This window comes from Pelobates fuscus, chromosome 4, assembly GCF_036172605.1.
Source record: "Pelobates fuscus isolate aPelFus1 chromosome 4, aPelFus1.pri, whole genome shotgun sequence".
Classification (NCBI taxonomy): domain Eukaryota; kingdom Metazoa; phylum Chordata; class Amphibia; order Anura; family Pelobatidae; genus Pelobates; species Pelobates fuscus.
In genome coordinates this window covers 125,219,261-125,241,189 of record NC_086320.1, presented here as the reverse complement: position 1 = coordinate 125,241,189, position 21,929 = coordinate 125,219,261, and the positions used below count along the sequence as shown (strand labels likewise).

At 39.1% G+C, this 21,929-nt stretch overlaps 1 protein-coding gene across 2 annotated transcripts in view; it reads right to left on the bottom strand.

The window, feature by feature from the left end:
- GNAL (G protein subunit alpha L) overlaps nucleotides 1-21,929 on the bottom strand; it is a 349,035-nt gene that overhangs the window by 186,300 nt on the left and 140,806 nt on the right. The window contains exons 1-4 of one of the 2 annotated variants that reach the window (XM_063451592.1): nucleotides 6,422-7,329; nucleotides 5,578-5,650; nucleotides 4,338-4,392; nucleotides 3,840-3,959 (exon numbers count right to left, since the gene is read on the bottom strand). In XM_063451592.1, the coding sequence (XP_063307662.1) occupies nucleotides 3,840-3,959; nucleotides 4,338-4,392; nucleotides 5,578-5,650; nucleotides 6,422-6,560 (387 nt within the window). In that variant the 5' untranslated portion in view covers nucleotides 6,561-7,329. Of the gene's footprint in view, nucleotides 1-3,839; nucleotides 3,960-4,337; nucleotides 4,393-5,577; nucleotides 5,651-6,421; nucleotides 7,330-21,929 lie in introns of those variants that run through there. The other variant, XM_063451591.1, reaches the window with a different exon arrangement.

The following is a 21,929-nucleotide window of genomic DNA, read 5'->3' as shown; positions in this document are numbered from 1 at the left end:
CCTTGAAAATACTTAGGATTGAGGCAATTATTTGCCTGCTGCAGCTCGGTAGTCATTTTAACCACAGATTTACAGGTGCACTGCTGATGGTGCCTTGCTCTATGTGAAACAGCTATCATTGTGGTATTTGCTACGATGTAATCACTTGTTCAATCCAAGATCAAAATTTTATTGTTCGACTTTACAAAATGTTCATTCCATACACAAAGAATTCGACAAATCACAACATAAAATTTACTTTTTTTAAAAATTAATACAAAATTGTCTGGAATAACAAAATTCTACGATATTACTAAAACGTTTAGGGTTTAACCTAAACTTTAAAAATGTCTTGTGAATTCCTGGTTTAGGAGTTGCTGTTAACTAGAAAAACAACAAGTAAAAAAGTATCCCCTTTGGCCATATTGACCTACAGTTTGAAATTCCCTTGCACCGTCAAAATTACAGGTTTCGTTAAACAAATCTTTTAGTTTGAGATAAGTCTTTCATGCTTGCTTATATTGGTAGCTTCTAATACTTTTGCTATAAAAATGTTTCCACTGCATGAAAACAATGCACTGAAATAAGAAGTTCTGTGACGGTTCTTGAAGCTTTATAAATTTAAAATAAAAATGGCAAAGGGACGAATGGCATCTAAAATCACATTGGCAAGTGTGATAAGGAAAGTAGCCAACATTAGTAATAAAGAAAACAAAAAAGTCGTAAAGAAACAAACACATTGAAAATCCCCAAAATCTAAATGTTTAACAATAGGGTGGTAGCTTATTCCCCTTACTCGTTTTTACTTGTTAAAAAAAAAAAAAAAAAAAAAGTTAGCTTGCAGTCTGAGGCCAGGGAATTACGTTTCTGGCTTTTTATAGCTTGGGAGAATTAATGATATTACCAACAGCAAAATAATATTTATTTTTCTGTTTTCAGATTAAAAAAACAAAAAAACAAAAAAAAAACCTTTAGAAAGGCCAGTGACTGACACGGTTTTATTTTATGTAAGTAGGTCATGAAAAAAAGACACAAAAAAAACACATGGATGCATCTACAAATGTGCTCTTATTAGAAACCAATTGGGCCCATATGTTTAACCCTTTATCGACCAACAACACTCCTTGTGTCAAAGCAATGTGGTGTGCAAGAACACTATGGCAACACAAAGTGTCCAGATATTAAGTATAGCCAATTCTAGCGAGATAAACAAGACATTCCATATCACAGTATTGTCTTTAAGGAGCAGACTGTATTGACACAGAACTGCAATCTCTAACCCCACACAATAAGAACTAAGTTCCTCAAGACTCATAGCCAGCTAACAGGAGGGTGAGCATCATAGGAAATATAGTTCATAAAAAACAAGTGTTTGATAAAGTTATCACTGATATAGTCAGGGCTCCTTAAGAGTTAAAGGCACCATAAGATACACAATCAGGTCTATTTAATACTGAAACCTAACATAATAATACTAGTTAAAATACAACGTACACAAACACGCACGCCAAACCCACACATTGCTTCGATTTTGTATTTTTCTTTAATACAGACCCAAGTAAAATCAAAATTACTTTACACGACTCATCTTCCTTTAAGTGCTTAAAACAATGGAAAACTAAACCGGTTTACGTGGTGTATGCCACTAAATGCTCTGAGCTATAAAGCTAACTATCGCTTTTACTGGGAAGGGTGTGGCTTTTTCCAACTAGTGGTCTGCAAGCCTAACTTTTGCCACAGTGGCCTTTGAGTTGTGACAAATAATTCACAATTACCAGAAAACATTTTAAAAGAATCTATTTAACCCATGGTGTGTTGCTTCCGTAGGGACAACAAAAGTAAAAAATAAAATAAAATAAACATTTAAAAAAAGACACTAAGACACTATTGGGGTCTATTCACTAAACATCGAAATGTAATCAAACAACGGCCAAATGCTGTTTGATCATCAAGGGTATGCTATTCACAAACAGCTGAATTGCCTTCATTCAGTTCTTCCATTTCACCCTAATTATACTGAAAACTATAAACCTAAGTCACCCCAAAGCTACCCAAAAAAACTTTTAGCCCTATGTTAAGGGTAAAAACTTCTATATGGTTCCCCTAGTCGTACATCGCTTGCAAAACCTACACTAATGTTAGCAGTATTTATCTGGTTGAAAACAGCAGGTATCCACTTCAATTCAGTTAGCATTCATATGGTAATGAATACAGTTAACAACAGAGGAGTTTAACAACAAATGGATGAGAATTGAGCAGAATGAAAACAGACAAATTTGCAAAAGCAAATTTTGCCTATAGTGACTAGACCTCTCTGTTTTCACTTTCCGGTTATAAATGCCATTGCTACAATCTTAAATCAGATAGATTGCGTATGCGAAATAGTTGTGTCACTTTGTTTTATTTATTTTTAAATATCCACAGGAGAGTAAGGCTTACGCAAAATGTGGACTTCCAATGGCTAAAAACAATGTCCATCATGCTCAGCCATGCTAGACAAAGAGGGCAGCTGAGGAGAAATGCAGTTCATATAATGTCAAACAAATATTCACAGAGCAAAGTAAAATGTAGGAAAATTAGGCAACTCCTCTGACGTGACAAAATAAAACAAAAATTAAAAGGTTTTAGATTTTGTTTAGGATCAAGCCACATGCCTTTCTTGTAGGATGCTAAAATTATAGCCCAGGACCACACTAAATGGTTTCAGAGTCATAAAACACATCAATGTTATTCAACATGTAGATGGTGGGAGTAGTAAAATTTTGCTTCATGTTCAAATTTTGCTTTAAATAAATATTGCCCTTTAAGAACAATAGCACATATCGATGCTTTTATGGACTGTGACACGCCAGGCCTCCCATTACATAACGCAATCAAACACGATTTGATGAAGTTATATAAACTAAACTTAGAAATTCATTTTGAAGGCAAGCACGGACATAAAAAAAAAAAAATAATAATCAAAACACTTGCAATAGTATTTTTCAAAATTTATGGGTCTCACAATTACTGGAAAGTCTTTAAATACAGTACATTCAGAACTCAATGTTTCAACAATAGATCTCGATTTCACAATGTGCTGTACTTTGAAAGCCTATTTGTTAGCCATTTCTACAGTACACCAAACACCGTAAGAAAGCACACAGAATTACTACTGCAAGCAGAGCAAAACTTTATTTCCATTAAGTTTGCAAGAACACAGTAAACCACTGGTAAAAACACCACTACCAGCAGGCCTAGGGAAATTTATTTTCCAACACTAAGCAGCTATATACACAAATGCAAATCACTGATAACTGGGACAATACACAGTATAAAGCACTATTCCCACCTGCCTGGGTACATGAGGCAACTGTACATTAACTGTACACTTTAGTACTTTTTTATTATCCCACGGAGTACATTGTAAATGTAGTAAATCATTAGCCTTGGGCTGGCTGCATGAGAAAAATCCTACATTAATTCACATGTATCTAATAATATTCAATAAGTTTAATATCCTGATAAAGATTAGCATTATTTTTAGAGTTTTGCTACAGGGCTGTTAAAAGATAAAAACAAATACTAAAAAAGTATACAAAAATCATGAGGACTAAAGCACATTTATCAGAATATCTATGTGCATCTATGTGTACCAAGTAGGAGGAGTGCTTTAAACATGTTTACCCTCAATAAAGGGCCCGAGTTGAATAGGCAGCAACAACATAAACCTTAATAAGAACAAAGCATTCAACCTGGACATATTACGTGATTACATCAGTATTGCCTTACATCTAGCTGTAAACAAGGCAAAACAAAATCTCCCCTCCCCAATAAACCAACTAAAAAAAAACAAGATAAAATAAAACAAAGAATCTTACCTGTGTATAATCAAAATCAGACAATGGAGCTATACTCTTGATGTAGTCAATTCGAAATTGATTTTCAGGATTGGCCAGAGGAACTGGGGGAATTAAAGTGCCCATTGCGGATACTATAGTCTGAAAGACAGGTATGGATCATAATGTTAGAGAAAACCACATTAAAACAGAAAAATACTCAGAAAGTGTTACAAAATGTTTAAGCAATTACAAAATGAAAGTAATTATGTATATGAAAAGCATGCATCTTTTATAAAATAGACATCAACACTGGACACCCCCAATTCAAGTGCAAAGTGTCACTATGGCAAGCACCCAGAATCAAACTATATTATGAACCTCATAATATCCTATAGTCTACAAATGTGGCCTCAAATGGCCATTAATTTGCCAGCTGAACAGGAAAAGGCACATAACAAAACAAACGTAGAACAGCTAAAACACTGAATAGAGTTAAAAATAGTTGCACATAAAACCAAAAGAAAAACACAAACTTACCACAATGGCATCTTTAACATTTTTCCGAATGTCCTGAATTTTCTGTTTCTTTTCTCTGTGTCAGAGATATATAAATAGTTAGGTTTGTGATGCACTGATTTACGATCACATAAGACTGTTAAGAACAGAACACAACAATTAGACATGCAGATAAATTGTACAGACAATTTAATCCACCATTGTGGGCCCAGCAAGAAAAAAAGGGGATTAATTTAATATCATGTATCTGCATATACCGGTTACTAATTGTCTAATGGGCAAGTCTGCTTGAAAACTAGGTTTACATTCAGCAGCTGGCCAGGAAGATACTTTTTAACACTGAAGTGTGGAAATCATTTAACAGGTGGTGTATACATTGACTTGAAACATTGGTAGGAGATGGTCAGTCTTCATAAAGGCAAAAGTGCACATTGCAGCATGCTGTCGACATGAAAACTACATGGGAGATTGTATGTACTAGGCATATACAAGGCCCAGTATTTTCAGGACCAGGCTGTAGTAAAAACATGCTAGAGGTCATCACAACCACCAAACCCCACATTAACTATGGCCACAAGTAATGATTTTGAACAGTATCCCCATGAGTGACAAAAAAACAATACACCCAGTCATTGGAACTCTTATATTAAGAACCATTTAATAGCTAAATAGTATATACAAAACTGCAATCACACATGTTGGCAAAGCCAAATTCAAGCAGAAGAAGAATCCATATGAAAACTCCACGTTTGTGGTACGGTTATTTAATCAGGCCGAGTTCACAGTATGGATGTCAAAAAATAAAATGTAAAAAAAAACAAAGATTCAGCAATTGTGCAACAAAATTAAGCTTTAAAATTAGCTAGTGCTAGGTCTGACTCCACTAAGAGGAATTGAGAAATTTTACATATTTATATGGTGAGGTTTTCAAAAACGCCAAATCTTCAGCTATTATTGTTGCAGTCTCCCTGATGCACACACAGACACAGAATTTAGATATTTGCTGCTATGTGAAAGTATAGTCGCCATATTGTTGCTACACAAGGGCCTGTCAAACGCTGCAGTAGCAACAGGATAAAATACAGTACAGAAGCCTACAGGGTAGGTAAAGAAACCCACACACATACACATGGTAAATGCTCTGTGCTTTCCTGCAGGTTGTTTAACCATCAATTTGCCAAAACAAGCAAACAAGCAAAGTCAATACACAAAGACATATATGATCCAAGTGGGAAAAAAAAATGAATATGCTTATTCTTACTCTGAATTAAATCCATTGACATGGAGGATCCTCATCTGTTTCACAATCGTGCTTTTTCCTGACTCACCAGCACCTGCCAAAATACGTATAAAAATATAGGCTTAACAAGATAAAGAAACAATGCTTTTCCTCAATACATGTAAAATTCAACAGGGCATGTAAATGTCCTATCCATCCGGACAAGAGAAAGTATTAGTCATATACACTGGTATAATTTATATTCAATACATATACAAATTGCATCTAAAGCTCTATGTGCAGCTCTATCCATACATGCACACTCCTAATATAAATAACATGTATATAACAAAATACAGGTCATTCTGTAAACATTTTAATATCACAAGACTCATCTTATGAAAATCCTGGTAATAACACAAAAACTGCAATATATATATATATATATATATATATATATATATATATATATATAATATATATATTTTATTTGGGTGGGTAATATTTTGTCAACTACAAAACGTTGACAGCATGTGTATGTCTGACATTTTGTTGGACTATCAGTTTCTGTGTCTAAGTAAAACCCAAACATATTCAATTTTCTGTTGATCCCTGACCCCCCCCCCGGTCACAACAGCCCCCTAACCCTTGTGTACATGTGTATCCCCTCCATCAGATACCCACAAGTCACCCCCTTCCTTTGCCAGCCCACCCTCCTCTCCCATCACTCTGCATCAGGCTGCTGCGTGTAGTAGTGATGGGGATTAACCATTTGCAGCCACGCATGGGCCTTGCTAGCTAGGGCCCCCCATGTATGAGAAATATGCCATTTGCGAGGGGATCTCTCCCCAGTCAGCCTTGTCCGTCCCACATGCCCCCACCTTACCAAGCAGCAGCAGTCGGTGTGTCGCTTTATAAGCCAACCTTTCCTTCTGCAGCTGTTTCTCTATCTTTTTATTGGCCTCTCGCTGGGCTTTCTCATCAATGCGCTGATCCTCCGTCTTGCTGTTGCCCAGACACCCCATGTTAATCTCCCGATAGGATCTCTATGGAGGGGGATGTGCAGGATGTCTCTCTCTCGCTCTCTCTTCCAGCGGATGGCAGATCGCGGTGCAGGGTCTCCCAATAAACAGCCTCCCTGGATTTCTGGGTTACAGCAGGGGGGTCCGGGGGGAGCCAGGAATTTATATATTCCTGCGACGGGAAGACCGCCGCTAAAAATAGTCCTTGTGTGTGTCTCTCTCTGTCTGATCAATCAGTTTGGATCTCTCTCTCTCTCTTCCCCTCTTCTCCCCTCCCTTTCTTCTCTTCCAGGTGTCAGCAATGCCGGGGAGACATCACGTTCGAAAAAAAAAGAATAATGGGGGAAAAAATAAGGAACAGCAACGAAGGGATCTGTATTCTATAGGTTTGTATCTATATAAAAGGGAGATCTATAAATAACACAGAGGGAGAGAGAAAGAGGGAGAGGGGGAGAGAGAGAAAAAAAGAAGGGCTCCTCCTGGAAACCAGCCTAATGCTGCTCTCCCTCCCCTCATACACAATCCTTCTATTTCTCTGCAAATTTCTATCTATTTTTGTCTTCCAACTCAGCACTGCCTCTCTCTGCAAGACTAGGAAATAAAGCAGAACGGAAAACCACTCCCACTGAGTATGTCCACACATGCAGGGTCCCTCTCCTCCTCCCCTATAGACACATCCCAGCCCCTGGGAGAAGGATGCACATACTGGATCAGAGCCTATCATCAGCACATAGTGCATGCTGGGCTTCCCTAGTCTTCTTCCCGAGCTGCTGAAGGGGCGTGCTGGCTACTTCCTCCTTCTCTGCACTAACCCTTACTACCCCAATTCTAGCTGCTGTGAAACCTCCAGCTCTGCAGGGCTGCACTCACTTCCTATATACGCAGTGGACCTGCACCTTCAATCTTACAGATAAACGCCATCTACTGGTCACTGGTCAGAACTATTCATTTTGACTTTGCACTTAACACTTTTTCTCCTGTCTTATATTCATAATTAACCTGTATGTTGCATAGAAGAGTTTGTTTCCTATTTTCTGTACTAGCTAGGAGTCCTCTGCTTATCAGCTTTGTTTCCATACATGAATATTATGCACAACAGGCAGATTAATCTAATCTAATGGTTCCACTCCGCCCCTCCCCCTCTTTGTTTTTTAGTTTTCTGTACTTCAACAGGGAAGAAAGCTAGCATTCTTATTCAGCATGGGAGACCCTGTTAATGTAATACTAGAATTCTAAAAACAAAATGTAATTAGACTCTCATTTGAACTACTAAAAGCAGCTATGCTATATTAAACAAAAGATGACCAAGGACTGGATGAATACGAATTGTATGTGCCAACCAAAGTGGACCGCGATTTGAGTCTCATCCCAGTGATTATAAAAGCATACGTTAATGGAAAATTGCATTAGTTTCTGTACTTCCTAGTGGATTCTTTTATTTTTTTAGACGCATGCAACATGTATTTGTTTATTTTTTATCACATCTAGAAACAAGTTACAAAGGTTTTGTGATTAGGTTATTAATATATATTATTCTCGCCATTTATATAGCGCCAACAGATTCTGTAGCGCTTTACAATATTATTAGAGGAGGGATTTAACTATAACATGGTTAAAGATGATGATTAACAAACAAACAAAAAAAGTTTATGTAAAAATTTAGATAAAATGACAAATACAAACCCATCTAAAAAGTGAACTAATGACTTAAATGGTTTTGTGATTTGAAGTGGTCATAGTGGTAGGAGTCTCTATGTGCAGCGTTTTGGCTTGCAATTGCACAGAGAAATCTGCACAAAAGGGGCTAGTTACACCCCCGGCACAAGAGACTCAGACAACTGGGCTGCCTTATATCAATTGTGTGCAACATTTTAATCTGTGACAGCACATTGGCAACAGATGTAAGGCGATTCTCCCCTGCAAGCAGCACACCTGCAATGGGAACCATTGCCTCCTCTCACTCCCCTTCTTAGGTTCTATCTGCCTCCATTCATTGCCACTTACTTGAATTTTTAAAATAAAAATCTTCTAGCTGACACCGAGAACACATGAACACGCGCTCTGAGCAGGCGGAACAGTTTGATCAAAAGCTACTCTATGAGAAGCATTTGGTTGGATCACAGAAGGCCCTTGGTGATGTCTGTAGAGGCATGGGAAGCATCAACAAGAGCCTTGCCTGGCCCTAGATTACAGGCAAGATTTAAACTTTTTTTTTTTAGGACTTTAAAGGGGGGCCTAGCCATTAATGCCCAATAGTGCATTTTAACAATTTAGTGTTTATTTATTTATTTATTTATTTTTTTAAATATGGCTATCAATACTCCCAAATGAAAGTAAAGCCTTTATAGTTTGTGGCACTTACTGCTGAACACAGCCAAACTAATCACTGGCTTCATCCCAGTAAGTATATGATTGTTTGTGTCAAACAAAGTGGTTGCAGCACCTGGGAGTTTCAAGCACTGGTCTCTAGAGTTTTACGTAAAAGAAAGAAAAATAGAGTGACAGTTCTTTTAGCCAAACATCCTTTAATTTTTTTTTGCTAAATTGGGAATTGTAGAGTGTTACCAGGAGCATGGCAACCCCCCCCCCCCCCCTCCCCTCCAATTCAGAAATCTGTGGCTTACAGTATGGGTTTACATGGTCAGTTATTAAGAATTTCAGGTTAACTTAACCTGTTAATGAAATTGGTCAGTGGAGAATGACCAGACAGTAAAAAAGGTGATGTTTTTTTGCATGAATATACATAAAAAAGGAAATATGCATATACAAAATATTTTAAATTAACCAATATTACAGCTAAGAAAGTACAAATACACTCATCATCCAATTAGAAGCAGCGGTCAGTATGAGAGGGAAAAAAGAAATACAATCATCACTGAGTGGGGTCCTGAGCATTTATCTTCTTCAATTTATAAAGCATGCATTATCACATAGGCTCTGATGGTTCTGGGCTTGGGATAAAACGTCACATATCCTAAGAAACACATGACTTTTTTTTATCACCATACCAATGGAAATCTGATGTTAATATTTGTTTTTATAACATTGGTTAAAAATGTAATTGAGCAGTTCTAATTTCAAAGTTTGTTTAAATAGACCTGACCAATCTGCATTATCATTCACCAAAAGGACAGAATGCCCATAGCAATAGCAAACAATGATTGCTACTAAATGTTCTAGTTGTGACTAGCCATACCTAAAGGATTACTCAAAGCATCATACAGTAGTCAGAACAGCCTGCTGTAGTGGTTATAACGCCAGGAGTACCCTGGCTTTGTTTCCCAGTATTGGGTTTTACCTGGATCCTCCAACAGTGATATCTGCCTTCTGCAGGAAGTTGATCCACTGCCGTTGATTGGCTGAGAGCATCACCTGACAGCTTTTAGTCAATGACGGCAATTGTGTGCTTAAGAATTTGCACAGAACTGGCATCATCAAGCCTGGAACGATTATAATGGGCTGGCTGATGACACCCCAATGGCATGCCTAAACTTCGTATGTGCAGAGTTTTCAAGGTGGGAAAACTAACAATACAAAATGTTACAGGAACAACAGGTTGATGAGGACCCTGCTCAAAGAGTTTGCAATCTAGAATAAATTGCAACTGCAATTATAAATAAAAAAAATGGAGAGAGGCAGCACACTATATAGATATGTTTTTGGTTTAATAACGTGTACTATTTTAGAGTCCTTTAGAACCTTCCCTTTTTTTTTTTTATATTGACAAGGGTAGTTTGATAACATAAGCAACATGGCATGTGCAAAAGCCTATTAATTTGCAACATATTTAAACACTGTTATACACATGATAGCTCAATGCGTATCCAACAAAACATTAGTAGTAGGCTTGTCTAGCTACTCGTCAAGGGTTTTTCCATTTATTAGACATAACATATGATATAATATAATATAATATACTGTGATGGGAATCCAGCATGGTCAAAATTTAGTAGGCCGAAATCTTGTTGGTTTGGAAGTTGGTATGAGCAGCTTGGAGGGATTAAGGCGTTAGTAGGAGGAGTAATATTCATTATATTCTTATGTCTCTTTCTGCCCTGCCTAATACCATTAGTGGTTAGATCTATACGTAGTATCATGTAGAGTACTATAGAGAGAAAGACAGCTACCCATGTAATGGCTGTCTGGAAGTATGAATCTCTAGCCCAGAGAGAGAATAATCGGGATGAGGAATGCTGAAGGAGTTTGTGATGATGCTAAGATGCTTACTAGATCTGTTCTGGTTCATGGTTACTTGAGTGGTGTTGGCAAATTATGATTAGTGATGCATCTGGAATAATTTTATATCAGAAGCATCAAAGGGGGGAATGTGATGGGAATCCAGCATGGTCAAAATTTAGTAGGCCGAAATCTCCACATGGCATATGCTAATTAGTATCTGGTTACAAACAGTTGGATGAGTCATTAGTACGCTGAGCATGTGTGGAAGTGGATAGAAAATTCCTTTGTCTTCAACAAGCCATGTGGTCTGCCCATATGAGGTGATCCTGAATATCCTGTGTGCTGATTGGTCTGAGGAATATAGGAGGTGTTATACTGTATGGGAGGGGATATGCTGTTAACAAAAGTCCTGTGAACAATGTATTTGTCTCTCAGATATTTTTGGAACAGGAGTTCATCTGAGACCCGATCGGTACGTGAATAAAGGCCTTTTACTTCCTGAAGACCTGTGTCCATATCTCTGTGTGGGGCTTCTGCGGTTTGTTCCTGTTATTTCCCCTGTAACAATAGGTCCTGTGTGCTCATCTCGTCGTTAACATTACACAGTTGGTACAATGCAGTAGGGGGTGCATACTGTAGCAAGATTTCTCATTCTCCTTGCATTCCCTTTATGTTGCATCCACGTTTAATAGGACGAGCTCTGGTTTCAACAGGACGGTGCACTTTTGGTGGTTATGGTTTATCACAGTGTACAGTAGCGGGTGGTGTCCTACATTATTTAGCACAATGTAGCTAATATTATTGTAAGGGAAAGGTTTTGGTCGGGAAGGAACTCAGTCGCCCGTCCCTTGTGTAGTGTACCTGGGCCAGCCCGGGGTCGTCCAAATTTGCTAATTATGTAAGGTTCGGTTCCCGGGCTCCCCCACGATATTATATCAAGAAAAAAGTAAAAGAGCATAGAGTAGAAGAAAGTGTAGAGGGTTAGCTAGAAAAAAAGTGAGGGGGAAGAGGGGCGGGGTTATAAGTCAGTCCCGTGCAGTGTGGCATTGTGTGAGGTTCCCTGGGGTATGTCCGTTTCCTCTGGGGGTTCCTTATTTAGCTCCTTCTCCTGTCTCACGGGGGTCGGGTGGATGTCATTTAGTCAGAGAGATCGCTATTCTGCCATGGGTCCCACAATTTGTCAAAGCTGGTCATGGTCCCTCTTAGTCGGGCGGTCAAGTTGCCCATTAGATATACCTCTTATATGTTTGGTATGACCCTCCGAATTGGTGGCATTTGTATTTGTAGCCAAGTCTGCGCTATCGCTCTCTTGGTGGCTAGAGTGATCTTATGGAGAACCTCCCCTTTTAAGTAATACTCTTTATAGATGGATCGAATAATTTCAAAAGTGTGCTACTCTTACATTTTTTTTTGAGAACAATAGTGATTGCAAAACTCACTTTACTAGCTTGCACCATAAAGAATAAATATTGGAAATTATTTTCAACACTAGTTTTCTGCTAGATTTCAATCTCAATTTCCCCCCTTTCTGGGTATAAGTATGCAGTTGTGCATTCACTAGTGCACATGCATTGCAAATTGCAATACCCCATTAATTTAAATGTGAGTAAAATCACAGGAGTTTTATGCTTGCACTTTACTTTGCTCACACCACAAATCTAGAAGCGACTTTTAATAACTAAAAGGTATGCTGTGGGCAATGTACTTAAACAAAAGACAAGCATAGTGCATACCTCCCAACATTGGGGTAGATGTGGGAGAACAGGGAACTACACAAGGACAGATTTAAGCCAGGTTGCAATTTTCAATTTCAGTCTGCTGTTTAAAAAAAACCAAAAAACAGCCATATGTAATTCATACCTATATCTTGATTGTGTGTTGAAACCTGTGACTGATATTTTATTTACACAGTCTACCGATCCTTCCTCTTTGGAAACAGGAGATGTCCAAAGACTTTTTGGCAAACGTTTTCATTCCAGAATACCACCTACACCCTGAAAAAAGGTTATGTTTGCTACAAGAAAGGAATCTGAAAAGACTCTGGTAATTAATTCCCTTCATGCCCTCTGCGGAACAGACCATTTCAAAGTCCACCATAGAGAGCTGAACTACTGAATAAATCTTAATGGGACTTTATCAGTTTGTTTGGATTTTCTGGATTTCTGACCTCTACTTGTCCTGATTACTCTTTGTTAACTGCCTGTAACGACTTATTGACTTGTTTTACCTACTACTCTGACTTCTGGGTTCCCCTGACCTTGGCCTTATCCTGTTTATGTTAAGTCAAGCCATTATAAAGTAGCTACACCAAACAACTCTAAATACTACATTTAGAATACTTGTTAAATGGTATGCCATTATCATGGCAATTTTTTTTATTAGGGTGCCATGCACTCTTAAAGGCGACATAGGCGCAGAAAATCACTTTGTCGAATTTACAATTTAAAAAGGGCAACTAATATATTTGGCCCTGTGGGAAAAAAAAAAAACCTGAAAAACCAGTAGGTGAGGGTACTCATATTCGTGAGACAATGTGTAATAAAAAGTTTGAGGCTTTATTGCACTAAATCATATCACGATTGTGAAATTTCCTGTAAGAATTAAGTTCATGTGTCTGAAAAAGCACAAAAGTATAACCTATAAAATGGCGGCTTTAGTGATAAAGTGGATAGGCTAAACATCTCAAAATACACCATTTGGAATATTCTGGGTTAGCTACTTTTAAAAGCGGTATGCCATAATAGTGGAAATGTTACTAGGGCCGGGCCTTAGGTGTTCAGGCGCCCTGTGCGAGTCAATCATGTGGCGCGCGCGCCCCCCGCCATCTTTGTTTGACCCACTCTAGACAATTTCAGGCACATTCACAATCTGTTGCCTGCACCCCCTTCAACAAAACCCTGCCCCCCTTCATCAGTATCCTGCCCCCCTTTATCACCAGTCCCCTGCCCCCCTTATCACTAGCCCCCCCTTCACCAGCCCTCTGCCCCCTTATCACTAGCCCCCTGCCCGCTTCAATAAAATGCAATCATTATTTAAAAAAAAAAAGCAATAAGGACAGTATCCAGCTGTCAGTTTTTCCCACTCCGCTAACTCGCCGACTGAAGAGCACCTGCCGCTCTGACACCCACTGAGCGGATCCTTTAGGCGTCGCACCCCCACGCTCCTCCTGCATTCCAATTTGGGCCGGTTTGTAAGTGACAAACTGCGAGCTGTATCTGCCACCTGGCACCCCTGTTGCCATGGCACCCTGTGCAGGCGCACAGCTCACACACCCCAAGGACCGGCCTTGGTTATAGTCACACAAAAAGGCATACAGTCAGGCACAGTTACAAAGGCAGACACTGTCACACACAGAGTACAGTCTTACACACACACACACACACACACACACACAGACACTGTTACAGTCACACACAAGCAGACAGTCAGACACTGTTACAGACTGTCACACACAGAGTACAGTCTCTCTCACACACAGGTAGACAGTCACACACAGAGTACAGTCACTCACACACACACACACACACGCAGACAGACACCGTTACAGTCACACACAGTAGTCTCACACAGACACAAGCAGACAGTCACACAGAGTACAGTCTCTCTCACACACACACAGGCAGTCAGACACTGTTACAGACTGTCACACACAGAATACACAGTCTCACACACACACACGGTTACAGACCGTCACACACACACACACACAGGCAGACACTGTTACAGACAGTCACACACAGAGAACAGTCTCACACACGCGCGCGCAGAGTCAGACACTGTTACAGTCACACACAGAGTAGTCTCAGACACACAAGCAGACAGTCTCTCTCTGTCACACACACACAGTACAGTCACAATTACCTATTTCCCTTATGGCTGGAAGGGAGAAGGTGGAAGCAGGGATTCTCTTCTGTGCAGTACAGCTTCAGTGCCTTTTAGCCCCGCCTCCTCCATGCGGTAAGCTCCGCCCCGGCTGTTTAGTAAGCCCCATCCCCTTTTCATGGTCCCTGGTGGAAAATAATGAATCTTCCACCCGGCCATGTGTGAGCTGTGTCGGCCACATGGCACCCCCTGCTGCATGAGTAAAGACAGTGTTTACATTACTACATAGGAACACTTTTAGTGACAGTCACTCAGGTGGCCTCTAGAGGTGTTTCCTTTGTCAGTACTGCACAGTGTGCAGGACTGACATTCAGTGTCTCCACGATCTGCATGGAGATGCTGAACGTTTCCCACAGAGATACAAATGACTGAACGCATCTCTATGAGGATATGCTGGTTGGCGCAGAACAGCGTTTTGCCATGTATGCGCAGTAGTCTCCCAATGTTTCTCTATGATGATCTCAGCCACTGGTGCGAGCCAGCTGCGGCAAGATAGGCTTGGTGTAGGAGAAAATGAGAGTAAAATCACCTTTCCAAAGAGAGGCTAGGGCGGCAAGGGATCTAAACGGTTATATCACTGTTATAGTGTCAGGAATATCGTTGTGTGTTCCTAAAATTATAGTGTTCCTTTAAAGCATATTAAATGTCCTCTATACATTGTGCTAGCAGACATGCACTTCAAAAATGTAGTTCCTCCCCCACCTGTCAATCAATCCTCAACATTAGACTGCAAGTCATTGGCAGAGGGTCTAAACTGGGACTGAGTGAGAGGGAGGAACAGGACACTTCCCCAGATGGTTCTCCTGCTCCTGGTCACTGTTCTAAATATCAAGTGTTGCTCACCCTTCCAGGGTGGAACACTGACAGGAATGTGAGGCATGTTGTTTTAACCAGTGGGGATTGTTCAGCTCGAGAAAATGTCCACAAGCAAAACCACTGGTTACACGGAGGGAGTGGCAGCATACAGTGAGTGTTACAAAAGTATAATATCTACAAACCCTCCAGGAATGGTGGCAGTAGACTAAGGGCAGAAGAGGTAGGTAATGCTGTAACAGCTTCCAACGACAATAAAGATCTGTATCTTTAATATAAATTATATATTTACTGCCTTGGAAGTTTTTATAGGTATTGTTGAACCTGGAATGACAGATTTGATTTAAAGAAAGGAAAAGCACTCCTAAAATCGCTGCCTTTTTATAAGGAATATAAAAATAAGAAAAAAAAGCTGCAGATGGGAATGCTGCTTTATTATAAATAGCATAAAAGTACATTCTTCTGAGAATTTCTGGAAACACATTTTAAAGATAGCTCATTGTAATCTACTGTTTGCATACGGATTCCAAGCAACACAGAGAGCAAACAAAACCGCTTGTGTAAACGGTGGAGCATTTATCTGTGCTGGGGGATTGTTACATTGTCAAAACATCCTATTTTTCTTCTTCTTTACATTTATCTTATACAGAATATTAGAGCATGGGTTAATCTGATATATATATATATATATATATATATATATATATATATATATATATAAAAAAATGTGGGATGTAGACAAGAAGGAATAAAGTTACAATGTCTTACATTGTTGAGTATACAACATTTTTTATTTTTTTTAAATTAATACAGGTTATAGCACAGAAAGGCTTGTGGTTGGAGACTCCACATTATATGATCTAAGTGTATATCAGTAACCTTTTGGTATTGGGGGGAAAAAAAACAGTGATGACAGCCATCTTGGTTCTTGAGAGGCCTGAAGTAGACATTGCTGCTTGCAATACTGTTTAACATACCACTCATGATCTGAAATGGCTAAATAATGCCACATTTGTTTTAGGGAGTATGACTGGAGTCAGTGGTGTATCCTGGTTTTGTGCTGCCCTAGGCAGGACAAAACTCAGGCGCCCCGCGACACCCCCACCCAACCCTTCCCCCCCCGTCCCGCCTTCTAAATACACACACACAAATTCACTGACAGATACGCATACACCAGCTAACAGACACACACACACACAGTCAGACACACACACACTCACTAGCAGACACACACACTCTCTGATATATATTATAATATATAATATATATAATATTATATAATATAATAATATACAATATAAATATAATATACAATATATATAATATAAATATAATATATAATATATATAATATAAATATAATATAATAATATATATAATATAAATATAATATATATAATATAAATATAATAATATATATTATATTATATATATTTATTATATATATTATATTATATATTATTATATTATAATATTATATATATTATATAATTACCGTATATATATTATATATTATATATTATATATATTATATTATATATTATATATTATATTATATATATATAATATAATATATAATATAATAATATTAATAATATATAATATAATAATATTAATAATATATAATATAATAATATTAATATATAATATATAATATATAAATATATAATATATATAATATAATAATATAATAATATATAATATAATAATATATTAATATATAATATAATAATATATAATATATATAATATAATAATATATAATATATATAATATAATAATATATAATATATATAATATAATAATATATAATATATATAATATAATAATATATAATATATATAATATATAATATTAATAATATATTAATATATATAATATAATAATATATAATATTAATAATATAATATATAATATAAATTATATATAATATAATAATATATAATATTAATAATATATAATATTAATTATATATAATATATATAATATAATATAATAATATATAATTAATTTAACCTACCCCCCAGCCTCCTTACCTTTGGGAATGCTGGGGGGGGTTCTTTATCTCCCTGGGGTCTAGTGGGGCTGCCGGGCTGCTGGGCGGGCGGCTGGCGAGGGAGCTCTTCCTCTGAGCTCTCTGCTCAGCTCCCTCGCGCGCCGCAGAGTGAGGCTGGGAGCCGGAAGATGACGTCATCTTCCGGCTCCCAGCCTCACTCTGCGGCGCGCGAGGGAGCTGAGCAGATCACTCAGAGGAAGAGCTCCCTCGCTAGCCGCCCGCCCAGCCCATCAGCCCGACCGGCAGCCCAGTCCGCAAGGCTAACAAGGCACTTGCCCTGGGCATTTGGGGGCGGCGTTTTTTGCCGCCCCCTGGAAAATGCCGCCCAAGGCAAATGCCTTGTTTGCCTTGCGGCTAAAACGCCCCTGACTGGAGTATAGCTAAGGGTGGTGCTATTGTGGCACATTTTAGCTTATTTATTAACCCTAACTTTGCACACAATCAGAGATATCCTAATAAACCCAAACCTAGATGTTCTCCCTCTAGAAAACCAGTTAGAGGAAAAAAAGGTTTGAACAATCCAATTACTCCAGAAATTCATCCACAGAATGGCTGGGGGATGAAAAAAAGCCCAGAAATAGACACCAATATGTAGGATGGGATAAAAAATGTAGAAAGACGGGGCGTGGCTAGCCGAGCTACAGAGCGGTCGAGGTTTTACTGAGCTCCCGCTCTAGAAGTCTAAAACTGCCTGTTTTGCCACAAAAGAGAGCACATTTTAACATTGCTGATACCTGAGAGACCCCCACAAGAGAGTGATGGGGCGCAAACACCGAAGACTGGCCCAAGCTGAGAGCAACAGTCACACAGATATCCGACTGTCCTTCACCAGACCACCGCGGCAGGCCCGACTAAATATGGCGCCTGTGGAAACACGCAGCTCCAGCGACTCGGAGCGATCACTGGAGGAAGAGACATCCCAAGCACCCCAACCCAGCAGTGGGATCTACCAGAGGTCTGAATCAGACTCAGACAAATTCCCCTCCACCAAGGGAGATCTCAAAAACCTCCTGCGGGACCTGAGAGAGGTGTGGAAGGCCGACCTCGCTGGAGTACAGGTGGAGGTCGGAGGCCTGAACCGCCGTATGAGAGAAGTGGAGTCCAGGGAAGTGGAGAGGGGAAAGATGCTGGACGATACCAGCTCCCGCCTAAACACACTTACCCAACAAGTGCAGTGCCTCTCCCGCACAGTTACCTCCCTAGAGTCAATAGGCCAAGACGCCCTGATAAGTTTTACCCACGAGGTCCTGAGAGAACTCTGAGTTCAGACGGATGGAGAGCACCACCAATCGTGACAGCCTTCAGGGTCCGGAAGACGGGACATCATAGCCATCACCAGAGACGCCAACGTGAAGTCCTCTATAATGACAAAGACCAAGTCTATTAATAGCCAACACGAAAATCACAGTATACGACGACCTACCCTTTGCAGTCTTACTTGAACGGCACCCGGATCCTCCGAGACAAAGGTATTAAATACCAATGGGGACTGTCGGGAACACTGGTGGTGCCACACGGGGACACAGTACACGTACTATCGGCCTTCGAGGATCACGCAGAATTCCTGAAAGGCCTTGATCTGCCAGCACCGCTCCCAGCGGAACAACAAACGGTAGCAGCCCAGTCTACCGCGAACCCCACATGGAAAAAGAAACACGGGCCTAGTCCAACCAAGGGACGCGCAATCACTAGACCGGAAAGACCCTCTATAGGACTCTCAAACCCGGAGGTAACCCAGCCGTGATGGCAAGGAGGGGAGGACAGCTACCACACACGATAGCACACCTGGGACTGATTTTATGGACTTCCATATGGCGAATCCTTACCCGCACTAACCCCATAGAGGACCTTCATGTAAGCCCCAATGTGATGATGTTAATAACTGAAGGCCGCACGAGTGCTCCTAATTGCGGATGTACTTTATTCCTTATTGTTGCTTATTTTGCGTTTTTTTTAATGAATGTTTATTTGAATGTAATGCCATAACTACCGTTACGTATGCTTTTACTCAGAATGTTTTTACCACTCAGACCCCCACCACGACTGAACTTCACAGACAAGTAGAGACCATGGGGACCAGATGGGTTTCACCAACACACTTACAGTAAGGGGGGAATAGGGACTGACGCAGACCACACCCACTAGGTCGCACATGTAGACCCACCCAGGAACTTATAGCACCGACACTTAATTATCCAGGTCCTCATTGCAAGACAAGATAAGGTTATTTGCCCCAGCCGCCAACATCGGACGGACACCCGACCAACCACGAACAACACAATGGTAACTCAACAACCGCCCCTGTACACCAGTTCAGAGGAGGGAGACAGATGAAGTAACTATCCCACCCATAGCACCCCTATAACACCATACCAACAGGCCACTGAACAAGATACCGAGCATACCGGTACAGCACACCAAGAGAATAACTTACTATTTTGTTTTTGTTTTTTATGCTCGTTTATTTTTCCCTGTGTTCCATTGTTTAAAGTAATATTGTTTCCTCACCACTCTACCAAAATGACTTCTATATATGGCTTCTATATATGGCTATAAAAGTTATCGCACGCATAGATCCGTCTTCGGATCAGTTGAATAACACTCATAACGGCGCAACATAATATTATATGACTATGTACAATACTATGCCCGCAATCGCTGTTGTGGCGATGCGGGAATGTGTGAATTCCTTATATGCGCAATGAAAATGAAAAATAAAGAGTTTAAAAAAAGAAAAAAAATGTAGAAAGACAACAGAGAACTTCTCCACAGCATCCTAAATCAATTTCTACATCAAGGACGCCATTTGCTCAGAAAAGGAGACAAGGAGAACCAGAAGAAGGGGAAACAGAGGAGGAAAGAGGTTGAAGGTCACAAAAAGAAAAGTTAATGAGGAAATAAGAATTTTTTATTTATCCGATAACATTTTAAAGATCATGAGAGTTTTATCAAAAGGTTTTAAATTTGCACCTAGTTGTCCGGTAAATACATTTAATACCTACATAGATATCAATAGATTCATGCGAAAATTATGCCTTAAAAGGTTTTTTTATGAATAATGATTTTAACAAACAAACAAAAAGTGATATAGAGGGAGATTTTTAACATACTTCTTTTAAAAAAAAAAAAATCCACATTTTATCCGATTCACTTGAAGACAGACAGTATGAAAGTCTTCGAAAGAGCCTGTGTAGAGGATATAAAAAAAGATTTAAAAAAAAAAATCAAACTAAATACAGAGGAAATCTAACAATTAGAATAAAGATGGCCCTAAAAAACCTATTATAATCATACCAGACGACAAGGGTGGAGGTGTTGTAATTATGAAAAAAGAAAGCTATATAAATGAAATATACCGTCAATTAGACGATAAAGACACATGCCAAAAACTTGATTTTAACCCCTCTAAAAAAAAAATTCTGACCAAATCTAAGTTTTTCCCAGATGATCAAATTTATTTTATCTTAGAATGCATCAAAATTATACTTTTAAACTTATTTGAGTTCGAGGGTGACTATTACCTTAAATGTAGAGGAACAACAATGGGGACCAGGTTTGCCCCCCTCACTATGCCAACCTTTCTATGGCCCATTGGGAAGAATCTTTCATGGCTGGAGGGATATAAAAGATATATAGATCATAATTTTATTATTTGGAAGGGTGACTGTGCCTCTACAAGTAATTTTATTGATTTTCTGAATTTTAATGACTGGAATATTAAACTTCCATATGATTTTAATAACACTAACATTCATTTTTTTAGATTTTAATATTTTTATATCAGAGGGGCAGATTAAAACGAATTTTTTTTTTTTAAAACAGGTCGTTTAGTTATATTCACAGAAGTAGTTGCCACTTTAAACCGTGGTTGGACAACATCCCTAAGGGCCAATTTTTAAGATTCTGGAGAAATTGTACAGATATAAAATATTTTATAATAAAAGCCTTAAAAGACGATATGGACAAAATTAGAAATTGTGATAGGTTAACACTTCTCAACTATAAGACCAAACCAGAATGTATACAGAATGAACAAGTCCCAATGATTTTAAATTTTAATACTAATGCAGGAGATTTAAGGAAAGTTTTTGAAAGACATTGGCATATTTTTTTTTTTGTCAATCTTTCTCTTATTGTGGCATTTGCGTCACAGGGTACAGAATAAAGAGAGGAGTCATTGCAAGGTAATACATAGTAATGTTATAAGCCAGGGCTCGACAAATCCCAGATCGCCACAGCGACTAGAAATTTCGTCATGGCGTCTGGGATTTGCCAGCTCACTAGTTGATGTGGGATGTAGCTTTGACGCAGCAAACGGGTAAATGGAGGTGGTCGCCCGCCCGCGGGTACATGGAGGATGCCGCCCGCCCGCGGGTACATGGAGGATGCCGCCCGCCCCCGGGTACATGGAGGATGCCGCCCGCCCGCGGGTACATGGAGGATG